Genomic DNA, 25,942 nt, shown 5'->3' with positions numbered 1-25,942 from the left:
TATTAATTATACCACAGCTTTCTTAAATGAGTGATTGTGATTGGCTGGCTGTGATTAGTAGTCCAAGGCAAGCCTGTTGGCCGCATTACAGCTTTAACGTTATATGACTTCGCCACATTCATTTCAGTTGTTATAAATTGCTATAATGATGTTCACAACTGAGAAAGTGTCATTGCAGCTCAACTATGAAGACGGGTAATCGCACAATTTTAAGGTTTGTCTCTCATTCGCACGCATATATCTGTATTACGCCAACAAATGCCTAAAAAAGCCGTTAGTAGTTTAAAATAGACTATTTTCATCTGTCAGCGACCATTCACATACATAGACGTCTTGAAGTCGCTGCATTTGCTGCCATGATTACATATCAGTAATTAAAAGTAGGACAGGACACATTTTGTACTCCACGCAGATGTTAACGTGCTTTTAATTCGTTAAAACAGCTCCCCTCTTTGACCTGTATGTGTGTTTGTATAGCGTTATTGACGTATCAGTGTGGTCAAAGCAGTGTGTGGCTACATCTATGACAGTGACAACATCAGCGGTGTATGAAAGTTGTTCTCATCAAAAGAAAGTTTTAGGAAGAAAACCCTCGATTATGTCAAAATACGATAAACATTTTGTTGTGGCAGTTAGCTAAGCTTGTTGTAAAATTATCGATCCATTTTTGCACACACACAGACAGACTTACCACCAGTAATTCAGTAATCTCATGAGCTCACTGTTTATCTTATGAACAATGTAATTCATTAACATTATTAGTACAAAATGACTTCATATATTATCTAAAAATATACAGTTTATATATCTGTAAATTCCTAAAAAAAAAGCAGTAGTACAATAGAGTAGTATGTCCACATAATATACTTCAAACACTGTATATGAGCGTATGTGTCGTTTTTCCAAAATGTTTATGTACAGTTATTTGTGTCATGAGTCCAGATATGTGCGTTTCAGTGTGTGTTTGTTCCATTAGCCCCGTATCCTGTGTCAAACAGGTGTGACACCACATAATCACTGTACTGTCCGTCAATCAATTTAGCCGCGTTGTTTTTGGCAAACCAGCAGTCCACCGTCTGCTTTCCAGAGTAGATTCGCCTGCTTTTCTTCATGACGGTGACCGTTCGATCCTTTAGCTTCAACGCGGGATAACTGGTTAGCGTGGTGTTTTTCTCTGGTGTTTCGTGTGTGCTGTTTTTTCCAGCCATGGTGAAGTTTCCTGGGATATGGGTCAATGTGATGTCCTCGTTCATAAACTGACCTGTGAACACAGGAATATGTTCTTCATTTTAAATTGTACATAAAAATATGTTTTATGATTATAAATGAGAGAAATTGTTTATTAACTCATCCGTTACAAACCCTAAATAAACAGCATCTTAGTTAGGCATCATTGGTGCACACCTCACACAAAGGCTGTTTCTAAAGGTAAGTTAGGCAGTATCATAATGCTGTTTGGTTAAATTCTAAGCTTAAATTTTAAGTTTTCTTCACTTTCTGGGAAGGTAATCCCAGAATGTACTGCTCAGTGTTCTATCTTCAACATGTTGATGTCAAGTCTCCTGTGTACTGCACTATATGGCTGTTGTGCATGCTGTGTATAGTTGCTGCCTTTGTAAATTCACACTATATAGTCACTTATGTGGTTTTAGTGTTAAATACAGTCTTAGGACCTTGGTATACCTATGGCAATTTTTGGGTGTTTTGGGGTAGCATTTAAATATGTGACTGTGAATACTTATGAAGAAATAACATAGAAAAGAAATGGGGAGCTGCAGGGATGTCATATTTCTGTAGGACAATCTGTAAGTTAGCTTCACATGTAGGATTTTTCAATAGGCTTTTGGATTATTGCAAAAAATAAGCCTGTGATAAACAAAAGTTTGTGATACTTAAACCCCATTCACACAGCACTTTGGTCCCCCAAAATTTCTGTTATATTGGCAGAGAGGCTTTTGTGTAAACACATACGTCCCATAAATGTTCTGGGATCGATCCCGTAAAGAGGACCTAGTAACATTGCCGTTACATCCACCGAAAGCATTCTGTGTGAACAAGATGCAGAAACAATGTTGTAAAGGGTGTGCGGTAGTGAGAATGCACGTGTCATTGCAACCAGAAGTTATGGTTCAGCTCTTTGACACAGGGATTTAAATGCAGATCAACATTTATGACGAGAAATGTTGGCAAACTGGACTGAAGCAGAGGTCACGTGTCTTTGCGTTATGTGTGTGAATGCACGCACAGATTCCGTAAAATCATTGGCAGTGTGAATGAACCAAAAATCAAACCTCGGATGCATTTTCTGTGTTTTTTCGGTAATCTCTCTGTTTGGAAAGGGCTTTACATGTTTTGTCCTTCAAGACAAATTAATTGGGTGTGCCTAAAAGTCTTGAAAAGTGAAGCCTCTGGCTCTTTGATCGCCCCCTTTTGGCCCCTCATAACCTCCCCCACCTCCATGCAAACGAATGGGACTGTGCTCTAAATAAAAAAAATATTTACACTTCCAAAAATTTTTTCCGAAAGATGGTTTTGGTCCTTTAAGGTAGTTGTTATCACGCTGATATATGTTCAATTGTTCATTTATGTGTGAAGTTTCATTTTAGCTAGTAATTTGATACTATAGAAACGAGGCGTGTAGATATGATTTGTGTGGTTGAACCGTTGAATTGGGCGCGTGAGCATTTGGGCAGAAGTTTGATACCGCGGCTCCACCTCTGGCTCCATGGATGATTCCTTTTGCCCATAGACCAATTTCGTGTTTGCAAACAGAGATGACGTTTTTTGTGGGCGGAGCCAAACTGGTTGCAGAAAGTGACTGCTCCGCAGTAGGGTTGTGAAGTGTTTTAGCATTTAACCGTGATTTTTATGGATCCGGTGTTCTGTCGAAGTCTGATTCCTTTATGTTTCCCTTTAGTGCAATGTTTCTTATAGCGTTTTAATCACATTACGTTTATTTTTTTAGATAGATCAAAAGTGTAAATGGCTTGGCTACTGATATGCATGTATGTAATGTATATGTATTGTTCTTTTTTGCTAAATCAAATATTTTTACAGTCTGAATCGCTAAAGTACATGTAAAAGCAATACTATCATGTATTATATATAATAGCGTTTATTAAATATTTCATAATGTTCCTGTTTTTTGTTATTTCTTCCTTAATAAATTATAATTGTAACATGATAAAAACGCTATAAGAAACACATGGAGGGAACAGACTTCGACAGAACACCGGACATCTTCTCTACTTATTTTCTATTCTAATTATTAAAAGATTTCCAGATGATTTCCTTGCTCCATTCTGTTCGTTTAAGGGCTTATTGTAATCATAAACACCTACGTTTATCTTCAAATGATGTCTTTGACGATGGTATTCTATAAAAATGAAAGCCATCTTTTTTGGCATTCTTATTCTGACACTTAACAGCACAACATGACATTTTCCAGTGAGTTATCTTGCTCTTTTCACTCGTGTCTAATTCATTTCCACTGTTTTTCTGCAACCGCATTGCGCGCGCAGCTTGCAGTGACGTAACTGTGACGTCTACTCTAAATTGGTCTATACCTTGGCTCCAAACTGACGTTTTTACGTCAAAGGTTACGTCCATCTTTTTTTTACAGTCTATTAAATGAATACAACTTTCAAGAATTTTGAAGTCTAAATGCAATCACCAGAAATTAAAAGATAACCTTAGGCTATAAGCGAACTACACCACGATTGCTTGACTTCAACATCATTTCAACCAAGCTTCCAACAAACTGTAGCTTTATTAAAAACATGGTCCTTGACATTTTGGCCTACAAATATATATCATCTCTTCAGCTCTCTATGGAGGAGCTAAGTCACACCCACCTACAGCATCATGATGGACCTAAAGCAATTATCCTGTAAAGTATGTAACAAGTACTGAGTTTATCTGAAAGTTTTCCCTTTGTTTCAGCCAGATTTAATTTTAATTTACAATATTGTTTAATTTAGCTTGAACTATATGAAAAAAGTAAGCAATAGACAGCAAGGCAGGTCACTAGGTCATGATGAAACAAAGGTGTGCTTACCTAACAACCCGTGTGTTTCTTTGCTCAGCCCCTTACTGTTGGCGATGTAGAAGCCCAGGTGATCTCTCTGATAGGGGGCTGGATTTTTATAATGGTGAAACAGGATGACGAATTTGATGGTTCCTTGAATGGTCACTGTGAGATTTTCGTTAGCAATGAGTACCACACCCAGGTTTGCAGTTTCAACAGAAATACTGGAGCTAGACGGAAGGATAATTCGGTCACGGCCATCCAGTATGACCTTCTGTGTGGTCACCTCTATGTAAGATCGACTCGGCTTGTTGGCTACTATAGTAATGGTGCTGAAGTACGTCCGCTGATCTTTATGACTGCCGACTGGGGCCGGAGCACCGATCAGAGCGCCATTCACAGTCACACCTAATTGACACACAAGCACATGCATGTATACATAATCATTAGGAGCAAGTCAGATATGCAGACCACATAACATCTGCATTTAAAGCAACACTAAAGACTTATTGCTCTTTGCTCCCCCTACAGGTTAGACGCGTAATTGTTCATTAGCACTGTCGTAAATACTGCAGCATAGCTGGCTCTGATTGGATTGTAGGTCTGCCGTAAAGCAAGTTTTTGTAGTTTTCACTCGAACTACAGGACCACTACCCGACGGTTGGAAACTTCTTTAGGGCAGTTTTGGCCGATAGAGGGCTGCAAAGCGAATGTGAAAGTGCCATTCACCCTGTTTTGAGTGGATGAACCACTGAACCTTTTTTGGAAACGTTATTTGAAGGTAAAAAAAAACTCTTTGGTGTTGCTTTAAGGCCTGATCACACCAAGAACGATAAATAAAGATAACTATATTAGCATCCGCCCAAACAAACAGACAATATTGTTATGTTCTAAGCTGGTGCACCCTGTAGTAAATGCGCAAACTCTTTATAATTAAAATGGATTTTGATTGACTGTCAATAGGTGCATTTCTATAACCTTCCAGAAACACCCCGTTACATGGCTGCTCCCAAGTGTAAGTGGTTTTCCTTCGATTTAAAAATATGGGTGTGTTCCACTTCATGCACTGCCAGGCGAATGACATCATCTGCCTGTCGGTCTGCGCAGTCAAACGCGAACTGATCGCTAGTGTTGTGGCTGCGATACTTACTGTAAACCTACCAACATCTTCTCTTAAAATGACTTTTTAATTTTTTAGCTATGGTTATCATCCTTGATTTAAATAGGCCTTAGGTATTAAATTAAAGGAATGTAATAAGTATTTTGCAAGTACAACAAATTTAATGCAATTTTTAAATTGGGAAAATAATGTCTGGTTTAATAAATATTTAAAAGTTAAAGGAATACTCCACTTTTATAAAAAAATCCCGATAATTTACTCACCACCATGTCATCCAAGATGTTTTTGTTTTTCTTTATTCAAGAAATTAAGTTTTTTTTTTTTAGGAAAACATTTTCTCAATTTAATAGACTTCAATGGACCTCAGCAATTTACAGTTTCAATGGATTTTAAAATCGCAGTTTCAACGCAGCTTCAAAGGGCTCTAAACAATCCCAACCGAAGCATAAGGGTTTTATCTAGGGAAATGATCGTCATTTTCTGCCAAAAAAAGAAAGGGGACTGTTCCTACGTTTTTGTATGAGGAATGATATAATTAATGTAATGGTGCCGATGATGCTTGCTATGCTTCTCAATGAATTATGGTGAAATTACGCTACATCCAAAAGCCAGAGGGCGCTCTCGTGCAGAAACTCAGTATGCGCTGCGGACGAAGAACCATGCACACGCAGCTATGACACGCAGCTCCAAGAAATGGCTTACGGATATATTTATATTGCTATTCTTCAAACCTTTTCAGGTATTTTCATGATAATAAAGATGATCATGTTTGACGAGTGTTGCTTTTTCAAACGCATGTTATATACAACCCAAACTAACAGTGATTTTAGATCGATAAGGACTATGTTACTAATCAAAAGCTGTAGTACATGAAATAGCTGTGAATAATATCCAGTCCTTCCAGAAAAGAAAGGTTATTTTTTGATTGTTCCGGGTAAAAATCCTTGATCTTGCGGCATATTTTCTTAAAAAAATGCGATGGAATATGCAGGATATTTTTGCAATATTATGGGATGAAATGATTTAAACTTGCAAAAAGTGCAGGAACTTTCAATACCTTTATGCAGCTTTTCAGTGAGGTTCAGTGATTTTCACGTCACATAATCACGTCACTTCATAACGTTCCCATGGCAACAGGGAACATGGCTGCACTTGTGTGAGGTAAATGCAACATTTTTCAACTCTGCTAAGATATATGTGATTTTTGCTATGAAAATGCAGGGATTATAAAATCATGCAAGCACCGCATAATTTGCGCACGGAAATCTGCAATTTATGCTCTGAAAGTACGGCGTATTTGAAAGAATGTGGCCCCCGCATAAATATGCAGACTTTGGCTGACTATGTGTTAAATCATGCGATCGCATAATTGCGTTTTTCTGAAGGGACTGAATATCGGCAGTGCGATTCAGAATAGTTATCGGACATGCATTATTAGTATATATATTTGTGTCAGTTTATTGTTTAATATGGTCTGCAAGTGGGCGTTTTTACATATTTAATGCAAGAACTTTAGACATGATTACACAAATACGTAAGGTCGCGCTGGTGCATCACATGGCTAGTGCAAGATGAGGAGTTGTGGTTTTAATGTAGATTTTTTTTATTTTTCTTAATGAAAATGATGATTGTTTCACTAGATAAGACCCTTATTCATCAGTTGGGATTGTTTAAAACCCCTTGAAGCTGCCTTGAAACTGCAATTTTAAACTGCATTGAAACTGTGAACTGATGAGGTCCAATAAAGTCTATTAAATCCTGGAATATTTTCCTAAAAAAACATTTCTTCTCGTCTGAACAAAGAAAGACAAAGTATGACATGGGGGTGAGTAAATAAAATAAATTAAAACCTTAAATCTATTTATTCAATCTGGAAAATTGGCCAACATAAAGCCCAATAAATAGCAAAACAAATGTGACATCACAGTTTTGTTTATTTAAAAAAAGTTGACGTAGTTGTGCTCATTACCAGAGTTTTTATGATCAGACACCAGTCTCAGAATGTGCCCTGGCTCTCCATTGATGTTGAAACACACTGTCAGTTTACTGTGGGGAAACTCCACCACAAAATGAGGATCACCATCAGCTACAAACAGATAAAAACATAATATAATAGCCAGTCAATAGGTAATACAATACAAATAAAAAAAATTTGCAGATATGTTCCTGAAACCTACGTCAGTAAACCGTTTTAGCCATTTTGCTCTTTCCACATTCACATACTGTACATGTAGAGCTGAGGTCGCGTGACATATAAATCAACTTGTTGTTGCAAAAAGGGCTTCTGTTTCATGGCTCAATATATCATAGCGCATATCTAACCACAGCTCTGTCACTTTTACTACTGTATATTGCATTAAAATGCCAGTGGCGGATGTCCCAGGTTATTACCAAATATAGTTATCTTGAAATATTGTTGTCAGATTATTCATGCTTGCATTTTATGTACGACACAAACAAGCCCTGTGGTTTTTATGGCGCACGTTCATGAACGTGCTGTTCTCCTTGTGCAACATTTTATGAAATTGATAAACACAAGTTACTCTTCAGAGTTTAGAGATTCAACACAAGGCTTCACTAGGGACAGTTTACTTTGCGAAGTCTTGAAGTCTTAGAACTGCACCTGGCGTTTAACCCACACAACACTGTCTACATCAGTAGTGTATAACTAAAACACCCCCCATAATGATCCCAGTCTTTTCCCATCACCTCCCTCCCAAACAGTGGTACTTCAATTAGAGCCCATAAACATCTCTCAGTAGCAATTAAGTTGGCTCTGATGAAGCCCCTTTTACCTGAAGAGAACAAATTACAAGCCACCCCGACGAGACGTTGTGCTTTTACATTATCACTGCTTTCAACTACTCGCAGACATTCTCACTGAAATGCATAGCAGATGTAAAAAAGAAATTGATAAATACCGGATGTTTTGGATAAAGTGACAGACTTTTTGAGTTTGTTACCACCACCTGCAGATAAAAGAGAGAAAATTAAATTGGCATGGATTATTTGAACACGTATTTATTCATTTTTAAGGTTGACTGCATGTGTAATGAGAACCTCATTTTTAATCAAAACCAAAAGTTTTATTTGCTGTCCAATTTAAATAAACACACTTGTTGCCTGGACGACTCCAGAACTTGGCTTGGGTGGTGCATTTCTGTAGAGGCTCTGGGGCGTTAGACTGTTGTCATCGTCCGACAGCTGACTGGATGATTCAGGAGGAGGCGGGGCTTCGGTGGGCTCCGCCTCTGCTAAAGTTCCATCGGCCAACACTTTGGGCTGTTCTACTATCATTTGCGTCAGTGGTGTGAAGAAGTTATACGTTAATGACAGATTCTTAGCATGTTCTGTGTAGTTTTCTCTTTCTCCACTTGTTTGGCTGCGGATTCGCCCCTTTAGTCCATCTTTAACGCTCAGGTATCCCCACAGTCGTTCTACGTAACTATCCGCATTTTGGCCGACTTCCGCCTCTGCTAGCCGTCTTTTGGTTACTTGCTCCTGTTCACGTAAAGACACTTCTTTCTCTAGCACAATGCTTCGCTCACTGTTGATGGCTGTTACCTGAACGTGCAGTGAGTCTGAGCTGTGATTGGTCAGTTTTCCGGCAACCACAAGTTCGGAGCCGTTGAAGTAGTTTGTGAAAAGATTCTGGGTGATGTACTCCGCAGCATCCTCAGAGTATTCAACTCGGATGTCGGATAACAGTGGTGTGCCAATTTCATCATAGAAGCTATAAAGAGAAAAAATAGGTCAAGGATTAATGGCGATAGGACCGGATGGAGAAATAAGGTTACAATGGCCCTGTGTTGCCTCAGACTTTGGGTTAATCAGTCATATTTTTCTGTGGGTTCAACTTGTTGAACTTGTAGAGTGGGGGCTGGCTTGTTAAACCTTGTGTAAAGAAATCTGATCTTTTCTGGTGCTTCATGACTTTTAACCTTTAAACTTGACTTTATTTTTTTTTCTTAACAATTCTGAATCAACCATTTTTCATATTTTACCTGAACAAGCTATGTAGCATTGTGTTACAATTAAAACATATATCAGGCATTAAAACTTGTTTTGCAAATCTTTTTTGCGTATCTGACTGAATTTGTTTAGTTGTAGTATGAGCAGAAAATAATGAAAACCAGCCTGAAATTTTTTTTACAAACCAGATTCAAACCACATATGAATGCGATAAAATTTTGGATTTCAATGGATTTCATAAGACATGCACAGTAGTCTACACCGCTGTGTCTGAATTTATTTTTCCTCATTCTTTTCTAATGTAGTGAAAGATTATGGCGTGGGCATGTAACAAATATAATGAGAATTAATTGAAAATGTTCCACCTGACACAACTTTAATAAATCACAGTTTATCATTTTGTGTAGAAAATGAGCGCCTGCATGGGACTTTCTGGTAAAATTGTAATTATGTTTTCCTTTAGAAGTACAGACAGCTGTTTCTTTAAAAAAAAAAAAGAAGGGATTAACCCTTTAATCAGTTCACAGACTAAGTAATGTTACTGTGCCACTAAGGTGCCTTTGAGTGCGCAGCCTAGTTTGACGTGTTGATGTAATTTCAACTTAAAGGGCTAATATTACGCCCATTTTTAGTCTCTGGTGTACCTAGAATGTGTCTGCAAAGTTTCAGTTCAACACACCCCACAGAACATTTGTTATAGCATGTCCAAAATAGGGCTGTCGCGGTACCACAATCCCACGTTAAATTCATGAAGCTATACCCTTCTTGTTTTACTTTTCATACATGTATAATAAAGGCCAAATACATTTTCAAGAGTAAAGAGAGTTTGCTTTTCCTAAATTCTCATGAATAAGCATGTTGCAGCCAACTGACTAAACATTTTACTTTCATCTGGGCATTTAAATATTATAAACATGATGATCATCTGCTGACTCGACTGTTTCAGCATGTCCTTTACGTTATTGCGGAGAGTCTGCTTTATTAACGCCTTTTCATTTGCTCTGCGTCTGCTAAAAGTTTTACGACCAAGGAACACACAGTATATAATGTACATTCTTATGGATAGCATTTAAGCTTGTTCTGAAATGATGATAAATCTAAATGACTAAAAATTATCCCTCCAACTCAATTTAGACTAAATAATAATTTGTTCATTTTTATACTTTATAGATACATGTTAATTTATTTACTATTATACTACGGGTCAGTTGAATGCTTGAATCTGATTGGCTGACGAACTTTCTAAGGTGTGCAATTATTTTCTGCAGGCATGAGAATCCAGTGGTGTAGTCTACGTGATACGCAGGTATACGCCGTATAGAGGGGTTGCAAGTTTACAAACATTGCAGGGTGCGCGCGCAACCAAGGGGCAGAAAGACCGATTGGTGAGCTGATCTGCTACTGCAACAACCTTAATTATTGAAGCGTTCTTTAATGTTTGTACATAAATAAGACTTGATTTTAGTTGTATCTGTTTTTCTGTCTTTATTTTTGCAGTGTTACTGTGATACATGTATGAATTATAATTTTATAATTATAATGCTAGTAACGTAATAGTCGCATCTACTGGTATGTTAACATCAGGCACCCAGCACTGACTCTGTTGGTACTATTTTCCACGCAAAAATTCCTTGGCATTTTGACTTACAGACACCGCTACTAGCATACAACACAATGCACGTCTCTTCTTTCTGCCCCTCGGTTGCGCGCGCAACCAGTTAGTGACGTCGCCGTGCAACCCGTCTATACCCACTAGAAATTGTCAAGGATTTCCGTATACCCACTGAAAATAGCGCGAGGATGCGTAACAGCATGGTTTTGTGACATTTTTAAACTTTTAGTCATAATATAGATGTGAAGCACTGACCATTAGCATGCTACACTTGCTACTTTAGCGGGTTGAAATACATATTAGGCTTTATACTTCCTGCCGAACTGCGCGATCCGATCGGCGTATATGAATTTCTATGAAATCAAATTACTATAGTGACGCGAAAGTGACTGGGGAGCAGACTGGTGTGACGCCACAGGAAAGTGACAGCAAAGCACCGCGAGAGCGACTCCAGTTATCACATGGAGAAATCTGCTTTGAATCGCTCTCGCGGTACTTTGACATCACCAAGAGGTCTGCTTAGCGCCAAATGAAGTCGAACCTGGAGTGTATCTATCTGCTCACGCGACACTGTAAACAAACAGACTCTATGTGGAGATGTGAACGAGTGGAGCAGTGCTGCTTTACAACGCACATGTGAGTAAACAACATTTAAATCATCAGTCCAGTTTATTACTTTATCTGGAGGGAAGGCTCCAAATGCAATAAAAAAGCCCGTGATTATATCCTGATGGTTTTTAGCTGCCTTCAGTTTCTCTGCATGTTTGCTTGTGCTTCACAGTGTTAAACTTCTCTTCTCTGTGTTCATATATCTACGTTCAAGATGTATATGATCTTAAACTTCTGTTTGGTTTGGGTGTCTAATATTAGGCTACATGATGGTCTTGTAATAATAATTAAGTAAGCCTATTTTCATTTTTAGACAATGCTTATGCATGCAATGACTATGCAAATTAGAGTTCATTCATGGTCATCTTAAATGTTAATTAATTTAAAACATTTACACCATTAAATTACACATGGTAATGTTATCAATAGTTGTCAGATAATAGCTATTGAAAGAGTGAATATTTTTTCACCTTCAATGCATGTGTTAGCCACAGATTGAAGATTGTAAACAGTTTATTTAATTTTAATTAACAGTTCCTGAGTTCCTGAGATGTTGATTAACACTAAACCAGTCTAAAAATCAGTCCAGTTTCCCCAGCTGTAAACCCATTGGCTCTAAAGTCTTTTTTTCTTAATAAACGTAATTTTTAATAATAAACTGACATGTTGAGAACACATTCAGTTTATGTGTTTATGAGTACACTTTCAGAATGCTCTTAGTTACATGAATATCTATACTGTATGCATCTGTGAGTGTGGTGGTGCTTATGGGGTGTCGCGCTGGGACGAGTGGGCATAAGGGTGAGAGGGAAAAATCACAGTATACTCACTACAAAAATCTAGACTACACCACTGTGAGAATCCTTCACCTTTCGGCGAAATTCGCCGTTTTGAAGCCAAAAAAGGTGACCCACGTGAATCGTGTAGATTCGATGAGAAAACATTTTGGGGGGAGGGGGGGTATGCGCGCGTTGTTTGTAGACGCGCCCTTCGCCGTCATCCAACATGTATACCAGACATTAGGCTTGTTTGAGATGCAGCTTGCCTCGCCTGAAATATAGGCGAGAGTAGCCGGCTGCAGTGAGGGGAGGAGTGAAAAAAGTGGAGGCAAGCCGGACGCTTCATGAATCTCGCAATGTTGTTGACTGCAAACGTCACCAATGGAAGAGATCGCGTTCGCGTATTTTATCGCGGATTAAATAGATGCAACTGAAATACCAACAAATGCATTTACATTAAGATGTTTATCAGGAGAATTAACAAAGCTGAACTGTTCATTATTGGAAAAGGCTTCTTAGTAAATTTTGGGATGTAATCTAAGTCTAGACGTAATACAAATTCGTTTCTGTGTGAAATATAAACAGCACACTGTACAATAATACAACACAAATACAAAAGTTTAAAGGAATTTTTTAATAATATAAATGTCATAAGTCAAGAACAAGTTGAATAAATATAAAAACTACTACAGGAAGTGGAGTTTTTAGAATTAAAAAGTCATCAGCTGACATTCCAGGGCAAATCAGCATTAAGCTGTGTCGTCAGCAAGTCTTTTCCCATGGTGCTTTTCGTCAACGCAGTCGGTGGAGAGTAACTGCGACCGGCTGTAGAATCCGACGAGCCCGCCTCTCCATCGCGAGCGTTATTTTGTACACGTCAGCGTGACATCAGAGCAAGTCGGACGTAAGTCGGACACTTTTCTAACCGCAATGCATCTTGCGCTGATCACCGGTGATCGATTCTGCGCAGAATTTGCTTATCTCAAACAAGCCTAATAGGTTGAGTTCGTGCTGCGCTGCAAAAACCGACAGGCAAGCAGGTGACATCAAAGTATCACGAGAGTGAACCGAGAAGTCATACGGAAGTCTGCTTTCGAACGGCTCTCGCGCTACTGTGATGTCATCCGCATTTCTCTGTTCTTCATCATACACACTTGTTGAAGATGCTTAGAGCAACTGCCTTCGGGAAGTAAAGTCAACACAAAACGCTGTAAAACTATCATTGTAGAATTCTAATGCGTCAATCAATTAAAACAACACATTTACACAGGCTGACACTGCAAAGTGACCTGAAAGATTTTTTGTTGGAATGGATTGGAACGAATTATGGACATACTCATCGCTTGTAAGTCACATTGGTTTACTAGTCTACGGCTGTAAGTACTTAAATGTAAATATGGTGAAACTGCTAAATATTGCATGAAATGCTGTAATAAGAACATACTGACATACTGTTACTAATACTGTTAATAAGAAAGTTTATAGTTTACTGTAACATTTAAGCGATTTTAGACTATTTGAGCGACAAAGTTCCTAAAGTGAACTGTTTTCAGTGCGCATACGCGCACAAACTCCAAAGCCCACGCACTGAAACGCGGGTTTCAAAAATCACGCAAACACATAATCTTTTTGGGCTTGACAGGAGATATACGCACAAACTATATTGTAATACCACAGTCTCTGCAAGTATTCTCATAAAAACAGTCGTTTATTATAAGTGAGAAGTTGATCATGTGTCAGTGTATAGAGCTTCTCCGTTGTTAAAGGGACAGTTCGTCTCATTAGAAATGCTTATGTTTGAGTCATAATGTTAATCAAACTACAGAAGACAAAAGGAAAATCACCTTTATAGCTTTAAAAAGATCAATTATATTTAATTTATAGAATGAAAACAGTGTTATGTTAATTTGATACTGTTTCTCTACCTAATCAATACTGTTAGGTCTTACTTTATTTGTAACTTTGTTCTTTTCTATTTTATATGCTTGTAATTTCTTAATTTGTTCTTATTTTATTTTCCCACATCACTTTTTTGCTTATCTGAAAATGATTCAACCCCCATGACTCAAAAACCATAATGTAATTCATTTAACCAGTACTATGTTGAAAAATTAATTCATTTTAAATTATATGTAGGCATTCAGGTCCACCCTATTCCAAGGCCACCTTAAAATTGTATGGCCTTACGACTGATGGTCAGATTATGGCAAAATAAAATTATTGCAGATGTAAAAATAGTAAGGGAATGCTACTTGTTACAGCTTTCCACATTTATCAATCCATTTAATTTAACATGGTTTCTGTTACTAGTCAAAATGTTTACATTATAAATTTGAAATCTAAATTGTCGCTCAGAATGAAATAATTGAAATAATGGTCATAATGTATTTTTTGCGTATGTTATGGTGTGCATTTTGTTTCGTCGCACGTGGAGGGATGTTGAGTTCCTTCCTTCTTTTTTGTCCTTGGCCAATCACATGCCTGAAGAATAAATAAGTTAAGTCACAGCATGTTCCCTAATGAGGCCTAATATTTATTCTGGGGGTCCTCCCACCTCGCGGAACCATCAGAGGCCACATCGGCTCTCGAGCAACCTTCTCACCTTTTTCACCCCTGACCCGTTTTCATGCCTGTTTCTGGGAAAAGAACTGCGAAGGTAGTTCCAGGCTTGGACCGCATTCCAGTTCCATATCACTTCGCATAGTTAACTTTAATAACGGACTAACAAAAACAACATGACAGACGATTTTCCTGTCGTCTGTCAGCACTGTTTAGAGATGCACAGAGGTAGCCTCCTTCACAAAATCTTTCTTGCTCGCTCGCTCGCCCTCTCTCACTCTCACTCTCTCTCTCTCTCTCTCACTCTCACTCTCACTCTCACTCTCGTTCTAATAACTTCATTAATAACTGCATTAGAATGCTATCAACGGCTCAAGCCTCCATTGCCACCTTTAAAATGACATTTTGGAACAAACAGAGGTGTTGGATGAGACGCGGAAGAAAAATTCCTACTCTCAATAGTGATATAAGTACAAAAACCAGATGAATTCCATTAAATATATGTCTTGAGGTGTGGTAACCGCGGAATAATTGACTCCGGGCCGTTGAAGTATTGAAAAATAATGCACACCCGAGGTGTAACAGCCACGGCGCCTCAGGTGTGCATTATTTTTCTAATAATTAAACGGCCTATCGTCAATTATTCCTTACATATATTATAGTAAACACCCTATATTAATATGCATTTTCTTCTGTATTGCATTCTTTAGTACATTTACAGGTGCACAAATACTGGCTAATTTTAATTTCATTAAGACACTGCTATGTTCTGTATTGACCAAGGTGTTGTAAATTTGCACTTAACAACCCTAAACAATGTTCTTCCATTTTTTTTTATTTTTTATATACTATATTTAGCTGTACTATAGCTTGTGTTAATCGTTCCCTTATAAGAGGAAAGACATGTAGCACTTTGCGTTCTACCTCAATGTATGTATTTTTAAATAAAAATTTTATTAAATAAAGGCGGTAAACCACATACTGCGCTATTGAGCCACATAAAATCACCGAAAGAGAAATTCTTTCACTGTGACAGGCCTAGTCCAAAATGCCAAAATGTTTTCATGTGTGTACCTTTAAATGCAAATGAGCTACTGCTTTCAGTTAAAAATAAATCTGATTCTGCATTAGCACTACAACGTGCTAACAAACACATTTAAAAAAGCTATTGGTTAAAGTTAACCACTCAGTCAGTGGCTGTGGGTGGGGCTTTGTTAGTGTGACATCACATTAACAAGAGAACCAAAACAGCATATCTAATGAAGCTGCTTTGGTTTAATAGGGATTAAAAAAGGAGTGGATGGATTTTTGTAGTGTGGTTTTGTTCACGCACTGCGAACACACATTTATGTCCAAACACCTTTTTGGATTTTGCATAACACGGCCCCTCAAACAGTAAGTCAATGCAGGACATGTCTTTAAAATAACCGCAGGGTTTCGTTTTACGGCACAAACCAGTAAAATCACATTTGACAGCTTGTAAGAGCCTCAGCTGTTTAAAAAATGAAGTCTAATAGATTCTCAATTTAGATATGAAACTATTACTACAGAGAAAATAATAAAGATGTGTGCAGTTTGAAAAGCTTGTTAAGATGCTAAACGGGTTGGATATGTTTTGTATTTGGCACAGATTCATGCATATATACCGTAATCCACCAAAGTCCCTTTAGGAAGATCGTGCCAGTTGGCGGCCATGTTTACAACACCTCCAGGCAGTTGTATCAGTCAATTTCAATCTACTTCAATGGGGGGGAAAATGATATCTCTAAAATCAACTGAACCATAACTTTTGTTTCTTAAGCTCAAATTGCCCAATAAACGCCTTTTTTTAAGGTTTCAGCTATGTTTCAAACACCACCTTTTTATGATGGCCATACATTGTGTCAAATTTGGCAAAAATATCTCATTTTGTTAAGGAGTTATAAGCATATATGTCTAAAAATGCCACAAGTAACACTTCGTTTTTTGACATTTTCAGCCATTTCTGATGGGATTATTGACATTTCGTCATTAGTCTATAGTCCAGAAGCTATTGTTTTGTTCTTCCTACGGTGGTTTCGAGTCAATCGGAATAATGCTCCTGGAGATATTTGTAATGGTGGCCTATAAAATTGTAAAGTCGGGATTACATTTTCAGATTTAAAAAAAATCTTTAATGTGTTTGCAGCAATGGTTTAGTAGTACAGTATAAGGCATTTACAGCAAATTGTTATAGACGGAGTACCTTTAAATGGTTATCATATTACATGTTACTTACCCTTTGAGCATGGCACTGGCATCAGCATCTTCTGGGATTCTCCTCATGGTTCCACAGTTCTCTAGGGACATCCTCTCCAACAGCTTGTAATCCACATCATCACCCATCCCAATCGTGAAGATGCAGAATTTCTCTTGCACTGCAGCTTTAGTGTTTCCAATGATGGTTGGGCTCTGGACCACTCCCACTGTTGGGCGCCCATCAGTGAGAAAGATGATGAGCGAGACGCTGTTGTGATGGGTCTCATCTTTGCTAGACAGGTAGTCCCTTAACAACGCTGAGCTCGTCTGAATACCATTGTTAATATCAGTGCCTGAGAATGCAAGTTAAATGACAGCAATGAATGAGTTTTGAAGAAACAAGCTTGTAGGAAAATGTGTTTCAAATTAGATGAAAGACTCACCCAAAAATAAAAATTCTTTCATCATATAATCACTCTTACTTGCATTAGGAATGTTTAAATAATCATTTCCATATGGCAGTCAAAAAATACATAAAGCATATAACTCATAAATGACAGTATCAGACTTTATGTGAGGTACAAACCTAAAAATTATTGCATAAAAATATTTTCAAAATTTTCTCCCCTTGTGTTTCACAGAAGAAAAACCAGCATATGGGTTTAAACATAGGCTAAATAATGAAGTAATTTTGGGAGGGATGTGTAAGATTTTCTACCTCCAGTGGGTGAGATCATGTAGATGAACTTCTTGGCATCCCGCACATTGTTGGGTGTGACAGGCACCAGCTTGCCAGGCTGCCACACGCGGATGCGATTGGAAAAAGTGACAAAGTTGAAGTGATCGTTGGGACGCAGCTCGCGTAGGATTGTGAACAGAGCGTCCTTGGTCTGGGTGAGAGATGATAAAAATCAAACTTTTGAACTTTGCCATTTTGTACAGTGAAGGGCATGCATGCGTATTTATGAGGTCACAGGAACCAGCTGTGAAAAAAGTGTTAGTATGATTCCTCTCTTTGAGAGAAGGAAACACTGCCCGTTTAACTTTGAAGAGAATAAATACTTAAAACTGATATTTTTAGGTATTTTTAAGTTTTACATATACTGTGTCCATTTAATTCTTACTGAAACCGTTAAACAAATTTGATGCTTCATTCAATAATAACTGTATTGTATTTACCTGTCTCATTTTAGTACCAGCCATAGAGGCGCTGGTATCAATCACAAATACAACGTTCTTAGGCACGACAGGCAGGTCTTTGGGAGCAAAGTAGTGCACGAAATGTCCATCTTGAACCTGAAATACAGCAGATACTTTTTTACACACACATTTAGTCCTTGTAAGAGCGTGCACGTGTGCACAGTGAGCTTAGCATCCAATAGGAGTTGAAAGTCTGCAGTGACTTCATCACATTCTGAATGGATTTCAAACATCCAAGAGGGAAGAGAAATTATAGCAAAGTAATATGGAAAATAATAAAAAAAGAGATTCCTTGTGAATTTTGTAATTTTTTGAAGAGATTGACTGGAGAAAAGGCTGTGCTATGCAGTTGCTAAGGGATGCTTAGGGATTTTTAGGTCATTGCTATGAAGTAGTGTTCTGGGTGGCTGCCTACAAGTCAGAAGAGTCTCTATTATATACTGTTCTCCAGTTAATATAAAATTCATGTGTTTAGCTAAAGAAAAGAAGTCATACATCTGGAACGTACCAAGAAGGATTAGGGCCAAGCTAAAATAAAAACATCTCAACATTGAAGTCATTTATAATGCGAGATTTAAGTAGGCTTTCAAGAAAAAAAGTCATAATAAATAAAATTACGTGAATAAAGTCATAATATTTCAAGAATAAAGTTAAAATAACGAGAATAAACTTGTAATATTTCGGGAATAGGGTCAATATAACGAGAATGAAGTCGTAATATTTTGAGAATAAAGTCAATATAACAAAAAATAAAGTGGTACTATTTGAGAATAAAGTCAATTTAACGAAAATAAAGTCGTAATATTCGAGAATAAAGTCAATATAAAGAGAATAAAGTCAATATAATGAGAATAAAGTCAAAATAATTTGAGATTAAAGTCAATTTAACAAGAATAAAGTCGTAATATTTGAGAATAAAGTCAATATAACGAGAATAAAGTCAATATAATGAGAATAAAGCAAAAATAATTTGAGAATAAAGTCAATATAATAAGAATAAAGTTGTAAAATATCGAGAACAAAGTCAATATAATGAGAATGAAGTCGTAATATTTCGAGAATAAAGTCAATTTAACGAGAATAAAGTTGTAATATATCGAGGAAAAAGTCAATATAACGTAAAAAACATCAATATAATTCAAGAATAAAGTCAATACTGAGAATAAACTCATAATATTTTGAGAACAAAGTAAATATAACAAGAATAAAGTCAGAATATTTCGAGAAAAAAGTCAATATAACAAGAATGAAGTTGTGATCTTTCTAGAATAAAGTCAATATAATGAGAATAAAGTGAAAATAATACGAGAATTAAGTCAATATGATGAGAATAAAGTTGTAATATTTCTAGAATAAAGTCAATATAACGAGAATAAAGTGAAAATAATATGAGAATTAAGTCAATATGATGAGAAGAAAGTTGTAATATTTCTAGAATAAGAAAAAAGATAATACAACAAGAATTAAGTTGTAATCTTTTTTAGAATAAAGTCAATATAACGAGAATGAAGTTGTAATATTTCTAGAATAAAGTCAATATGACGAGAATAAAGTCAAAATAATTGGAGAATAAAGTCAATATAACGAGAATAAAGTCTAAATAATTCGAGAATAAAGCCAATATTTTTTGTCTGTTTACCTTTCAGTTTCTTTAATAATAAATTATTTATGTACTGTAGCTCACACAGTTTTCTAAAGTTCTAAAGTTGTAATATTTCTAGAATAAGAAAAAAGATAATACAACAAGAATTAAGTTGTAATCTTTTTTAGAATAAAGTCAATATAACGAGAATGAAGTTGTAATATTTCTAGAATAAAGTCAATATGACGAGAATAAAGTCAAAATAATTGGAGAATAAAGTCAATATAACGAGAATAAAGTCTAAATAATTCGAGAATAAAGCCAATATTTTTTGTCTGTTTACCTTTCAGTTTCTTTAATAATAAATTATTTATGTACTGTAGCTCACACAGTTTTCTAAAGTTCTAAAGTTGTAATATTTCTAGAATAAGAAAAAAGATAATACAACAAGAATTAAGTTGTAATCTTTTTTAGAATAAAGTCAATATAACGAGAATGAAGTTGTAATATTTCTAGAATAAAGTCAATATGACGAGAATAAAGTCAAAATAATTGGAGAATAAAGTCAATATAACGAGAATAAAGTCTAAATAATTCGAGAATAAAGCCAATATTTTTTGTCTGTTTACCTTTCAGTTTCTTTAATAATAAATTATTTATGTACTGTAGCTCACACAGTTTTCTAAAGTTCTAAAATATTCAATAATTTGTTGTCTGTGTGTTCCTACTTCCTACCTGTATATCCCCAATGCCAAATTCTCTCTCTACATCATAGTGGACCACAAAGTCTCCCAGCATGCCATTGGTGGCAATCTTGGCTTGCTGGGCGATGTTGGGAGTGAATGTGATCTTGCAGAAGGTTTCGTTTTGTTTAATTATCGTGGAAGCTGGTGGTCCTACATTACCTGAGGAAAGACAAGGAGTGAACATGAGTGAGTATGAAAGTCTAAAGTTATTGTTTGTTAGAAATAATAAATATGTTAGTCCATAGTCCTATGTTTCATTTAAATAGTTATCCTAGGATGCTAAACTTTACCAAACAGTTAAATCCAGTTACAACATATTTCAGTATCAACTCAGGCATCTGATTGGATTTAGTTGGTTACCATCTGCCTTACCTTTGCCATTGGAGGCTGGAGTTTTGCCATTGGAGGCTGGAGTTTTGCCATTTTTTAGTGGCAAGACTTCTAGGTAAGTAATGCGAGAGTGCTCCACAATGGTAATAGCCACACTGAGTTTGCTGACCAACTGCATTGGCCGAATACTGGTCACATGTTTATAATAGCCCAATCGTCTCTGTAGCAGCTCTTCGTAGGTCAGGAGGAACATGGCTTTGTTGCGTCCAGGGATAGTAACTGCCATGCGAAACAACTCCATCTCACCCTCACTTGACACGGAGAGAGGTTAGAAAATATAACTTTGAAAATACAAACCTGCCAAATGAATCTCATATGAATTTCAATAGTTGAAATTTTTTGAGGAAAATAAATCTCAATTCAATGCCACTATATCATTTCCTTAATCGATTGCAGGTTTTGCAATTGTGGTAAAAACAGCCTTAAGCTCAAAACATGCTCATGTCAAAAGCAAGAACACAAACACTTCTAGCTGAAGATTGATTTCATGGGCTAGAAAAAGTTTTTGCAAAATGTATAGTTATGTATGGCATAAGGCAGCAGGGACTAACAGGGCCATGTTAGTTAGCCAAACCCAAAGGCTTTTGGTCAGATGCAATTAATAAAACACAAGTACACTGCCTGTTCAAAAATGTCACCTGGATTTAACTAAGCAAATAGGTAAGAGCCTCCCTGGCTGCTGCAGTTGGTCATATCAAGGTTCAGCAACCGAATCTTTGGGATGTGCTGGAGGAGACTTTCAACAGCAGTTTGACATTGCATTCTTTTTTACATTTCTGTCCTTGTGTGGAGTATGTTTCTGTGCTTAAAGCAGCACTATGTAGTTTCCATGTAAAAATGACTTACAGCTCCCCCATGTGGTTGAAAAGCGCAACAGTGCCTGGTATCAGACACTCTTCTGCAGGCAGGGGGAGGGGCGGGACTGTGTTTCCTACCCTCCACCGCCACTTTCAGAGCGTGCTTGTAGCAGCTAGGAGGCTGCTCAAGTTGCAGCAACAGTACAATTTGTCCAGTTAAAAGTTGTTCTATCACTGAAATAATTTTAGAAACATTATTTAAAGGTAAAAAAACTACATAGTGTTGCTTTAAAATATAAAAAAATAAAGATTTTAAGCAGGTTTATCTTCACCTCTGCTCTGGTGAGTCTTTGTTCTTCGGTTTGCCATTACTTTCTCCACCTTCCTTCTTTATCTTCTTCTCTTTGGCCTTCACCTGGCTGGGAAAGACACGTCCTCCCACAATCCTTTGCCACAATACGAATAGAGTAAAATGAAAATTTTGATTAGTATCGTGGAAATAACAACATATGACACTGCTTCTTTTGTGCAATTATAATATAAACTCTTTTAAAGGATCTTATGCTGGGTACACACCAAAAGATAATCGGGCTGATTTTGGGCCGATTTCCGCCCTTCCTACAATTCTAGCTATGTTCCGATTATCTTGAAGGTTCTACAGATTATTTTATCAGATTTTCCCTCGGTGTGAGGTGTCAGAACGTGATCGGAAGAACTTCTGATCCGCCCCGATCGCGAATCGTGACTATTAAACATTAAATATTTACGATAAGAAATCCTGATGTGTGGGGGAACCCCAAGGACAAATGCGCGCACGCTCTTGAGATATCAAGTTAAACGAAACAATATCCAATCAGAAAGCGAGATGATGGAAGACGGAAGCAGTCATGGTGCAGCACAAAGTGAAGTTGATGCAAAGTGAACTTGTACAGACCATGTTCCCGCTGTTTCCATGACTTCACCCAAACCCTTTACTTTTTTCCTTGAATCTTGAAAATCATTCCAAACACTATAATTGAAATTTCTTCCTGCATATCATACACCACGCTTATTTGGATGTCTTGCGATATTTTGTGAGATTCTGGTTGAAAATCTGTTTGTGTGTGGTGTGCTGTCTTTGACACATCGTGGCACACCACACACTAGGAGCAGAATGGTTAAATCTTGGAATTTTTATCTTCATATTTGTGGTCTATTACATTTTGAAAATCTTATAAGATGTAAAAAATATTTTGATGTGTACCCGGCATTACCCAACTATTAAAACAATCCAAATGCAATTCTCCTGAATCTGAAAAACATATTATCGATTCTTATATTATTGATTCTTATAAGATTTTAGTTCTGGTTCGCCTTGTAAAAATTCATAAAATTAAAAAAATTAAAAAAATAAGCCATGATTTAAAATAAATAAATATGTATTCGGATGCTCAGTATGCAGTTCATTATAGCAGTAGTTACTGTAGTTATGGGGACACGTTCTGTAAGACACAAATGGCACAGTTTCCTGACATTGACCCGCAAGAGACATTTCCATCTGATGAAAAACTCTATAAATAAAATATTTATAGATTGTGCTTGTAATTTGTATGTGTGTATATATAGTTCAACACTTACATGGTAAAGTTAGAGATGTATGCAGCAGCAGGGATGTAGAACTGAAAAACGCCTTGAGTTGCAGCCGAGTGTCTATTAAACATGCTGCAGGACACTGCAGTGAAGGCATAGCGGGAGATGATGGTGGTTTGGACCGAAAGCTCCAGAATATGCGGTTTAGTCTCCTGGCAGATGGAAGCAAGACTTATTATGATTGTAATTAAAATGTAGATGAATATTTAGAATAGTTGGTTATCTGTGAAGGTTAGCAATTTGAGGTGATTAACTTTTTCAAAAATGTATTATGGTAACCATAGTTCACCACAGTCATAACATAATTATCATATTTACAAAGCTCTCTGGAATGCTTGATTCTGATTGGTCAAGTGCTGTGTTATACTGGATAGTAAGGGATAATGTATAGGCAGCTGGTTTTTTTATCGCAGAATTAAACCCTGACAGTTTGAGGGTCTTGCAGGATCACACTGAAGGGGCTTATTTCACGATAACAACCAGCTGTTTGTACATTATCCTGCTTATTACACCGCTATTTACTTTATAAGTAAGGTAAGGAACATTAAATGTTTATTTGAAATATTTTATTTGCACATTTTTAACGAATGCAGACCTTCTTTGAGAAAAACCCGTTTATTTTCGGTTTTAAATAATCGTTGTAAAAATGATGTTATTTATGTTATAAAAATACATTTATATTTAACTTTTGTGTAATATAAAACTGTAAAATGATTTGCAGCATCTGGATCAGGGATGGGCAACTTTGGTCCTGGAGGGCTGATGTCCTGCAGAGTTTAGCTCCAACCATAAATAAACACACCTGAAGTAGCCAATTAATGTCTTACTAGGCATACTAGAAACTTTAGGCAGGTGTGCTGAGGCACGTTGGAGCTAAACTCTGCAGGACACCGGCCCTCTAGGACCGAAGTTGCCCATCCCTGATCTGGATTATCGTGTGTTATTAGTTTTGAGCGGGTGCTATCTGAGAATAACAAACCTGCAAATGTCACAACTGGCCAATCAGAATCATGCATTCCAATAAGCTCTGTAATAAAAGTTGATAACACAGACTCATCCTGCTACTAGGAGTCATCTTGGTGCAGTTTAATACTTTGAATCATTTTGTAACATTTTTTTTAATGCAAATTATTAAGTACTATTTTATCTATATAAACTACTAGTGGTGGATATTGTTTGTACATCAATAATAGATATCCACACATTATTTATCCACCATTCTTCATCTCATTCCAAATAAACCCATTCAAGGTGATACAGTACCTCATCATCCAGCTGGGGTTTACTGTAACAACCAGCTAGTGTACATTTCCCCTTACTTTTCACACGCTTCGTCGGGGGGGGGGGGGGGGTTAACACAATTCTAAGGGCCCCAAAGATCAGATTAGAGTTTTATTAGTAGTAACATGGGTGTGGTAAAGGACCCAACCTCATATTCTTTTATATGACCTAAAATTGCTAGAGGCGCCCCTGCTCTCTGGAAAACTTGATTCTGATTGGTCAGTCGCAACATTCCAAGATCTGTTATCCCTGATAACAAGCTGTTAACATCCTTGTACCTCAAGCGGTACTGCTTGTTTAATGTAGCATAAAACTCAGCTTAATGTCTCTCTTCTCATTCAGTTTTTTATATGTTACAAAATTAAAAGCATTACATCAATATTTCGAGTCCACCTGTGACACACTGTGAAAACCCTGCTAAAAAACAATAAACCCATTATAAAATTCTAATGGTTTCCATTAAAATACCAAAAGGAACCATTAGCTTTTACCATTTAAACCACTACACTGTAGTGTGTTTTGGGCCATATTCCATTAGAACCATTAAAATTCCCAATAGAACCAATAGAATTTCTGTGATGGTGTCTATTGTTTTTTTTTTAGCAGGGAAGGCAATGAATAAATATAATGACCGACTTTTAACCATAATTACTGATAATTCAGTTGCTCAACATTTTGGTATGAAACCTTTAAAGTATCGGACAGTGAGTCTGCTCCATACAGACTAAATCTGTTATTCTGGACAGTTTGAACAAACTCGCTTATAATAAAAATCTTGCCTGAAAGATAACAAAAATCTTTAGTTTTAGCGCGCAACGAGTAAATTTATGGAATATTGGCAACAAACTAGTAAACGTATTCGTGTTTATAGACTAAATTGTGTATATTAGCTAAAAATGTTATGTTTTGACTAGGCGTGGAGTCAAAAAGCGATGGAGAGCGCGCGCAAGTGTTCTTACCTTAGTTAACGTCGTTCTCAACTGGCGCGGAACCCTACGAGCAGCCTGTAGACAAAAATGAATTCATTCATACGTCTAATACCACAATGCCATGATCATATGCGTAAAATTGCAAGAAAAGTCATACGGTATTTAAATCCAAGTCAGAAATTGTGTCGTTTTCAAGGTCCAAATCCTCCAAAACGTCAGCATCCTCATTTTGGCATTGGAATATCGGACACAAGAACAAGACAAGGACTATAGCTAACATTTTAAGAGATGATTTCGTCTCTCTGGAGTGGCTCGAATGTACTCCAGTGGTCGTGGAGTGGGTTCGGGGCGGTTATTGCGTCCCACCCATCTTAAGACGCAAGTAGAGAAGCGCACGCCTGTTAACTGCAAGTGTTTGGAGGCTCAAGTGTTTCTGGTGTCTAGACGAAAAAAAAACTATTTCTCTTAAAATATTGCAACCCATCTGTGTCTA

General features: G+C 37.0%; 1 protein-coding gene across 2 annotated transcripts; it reads right to left on the bottom strand.

Annotated features, from left to right (window-relative positions):
- Positions 1 to 700: 700 nt before the first annotated feature.
- itih5 (inter-alpha-trypsin inhibitor heavy chain 5) lies at positions 701 to 25,871 on the bottom strand. 2 transcript variants are annotated; one of them, XM_065274677.2, is made up of 14 exons: positions 25,607 to 25,871; positions 25,480 to 25,524; positions 23,228 to 23,391; positions 21,943 to 22,056; positions 20,796 to 21,064; positions 20,413 to 20,573; positions 18,075 to 18,191; positions 17,614 to 17,785; positions 16,936 to 17,248; positions 8,264 to 8,880; positions 8,069 to 8,116; positions 7,117 to 7,233; positions 4,058 to 4,435; positions 701 to 1,261 (listed from the first exon to the last, which is right to left on the bottom strand). In XM_065274677.2, the coding sequence occupies exons 1-14, from the start codon at positions 25,727 to 25,729 to the stop codon at positions 954 to 956; spliced, it is 2,946 nt and encodes a 981-aa protein (XP_065130749.1). In that variant the 5' UTR covers positions 25,730 to 25,871; the 3' UTR covers positions 701 to 953. The 2 variants fall into 2 exon arrangements, with proteins under 2 accessions (XP_065130749.1, XP_065130748.1); XM_065274676.2 differs by having other exon boundaries at positions 20,413 to 20,582; positions 25,607 to 25,870.
- Between the last annotated feature and the right edge of the window lie 71 nt (positions 25,872 to 25,942).

Source organism: Paramisgurnus dabryanus, chromosome 1, assembly GCF_030506205.2.
Source record: "Paramisgurnus dabryanus chromosome 1, PD_genome_1.1, whole genome shotgun sequence".
Taxonomy (NCBI): Eukaryota; Metazoa; Chordata; class Actinopteri; order Cypriniformes; family Cobitidae; genus Paramisgurnus; species Paramisgurnus dabryanus.
This window is presented reverse-complemented; position numbering and strand designations above follow the sequence as displayed.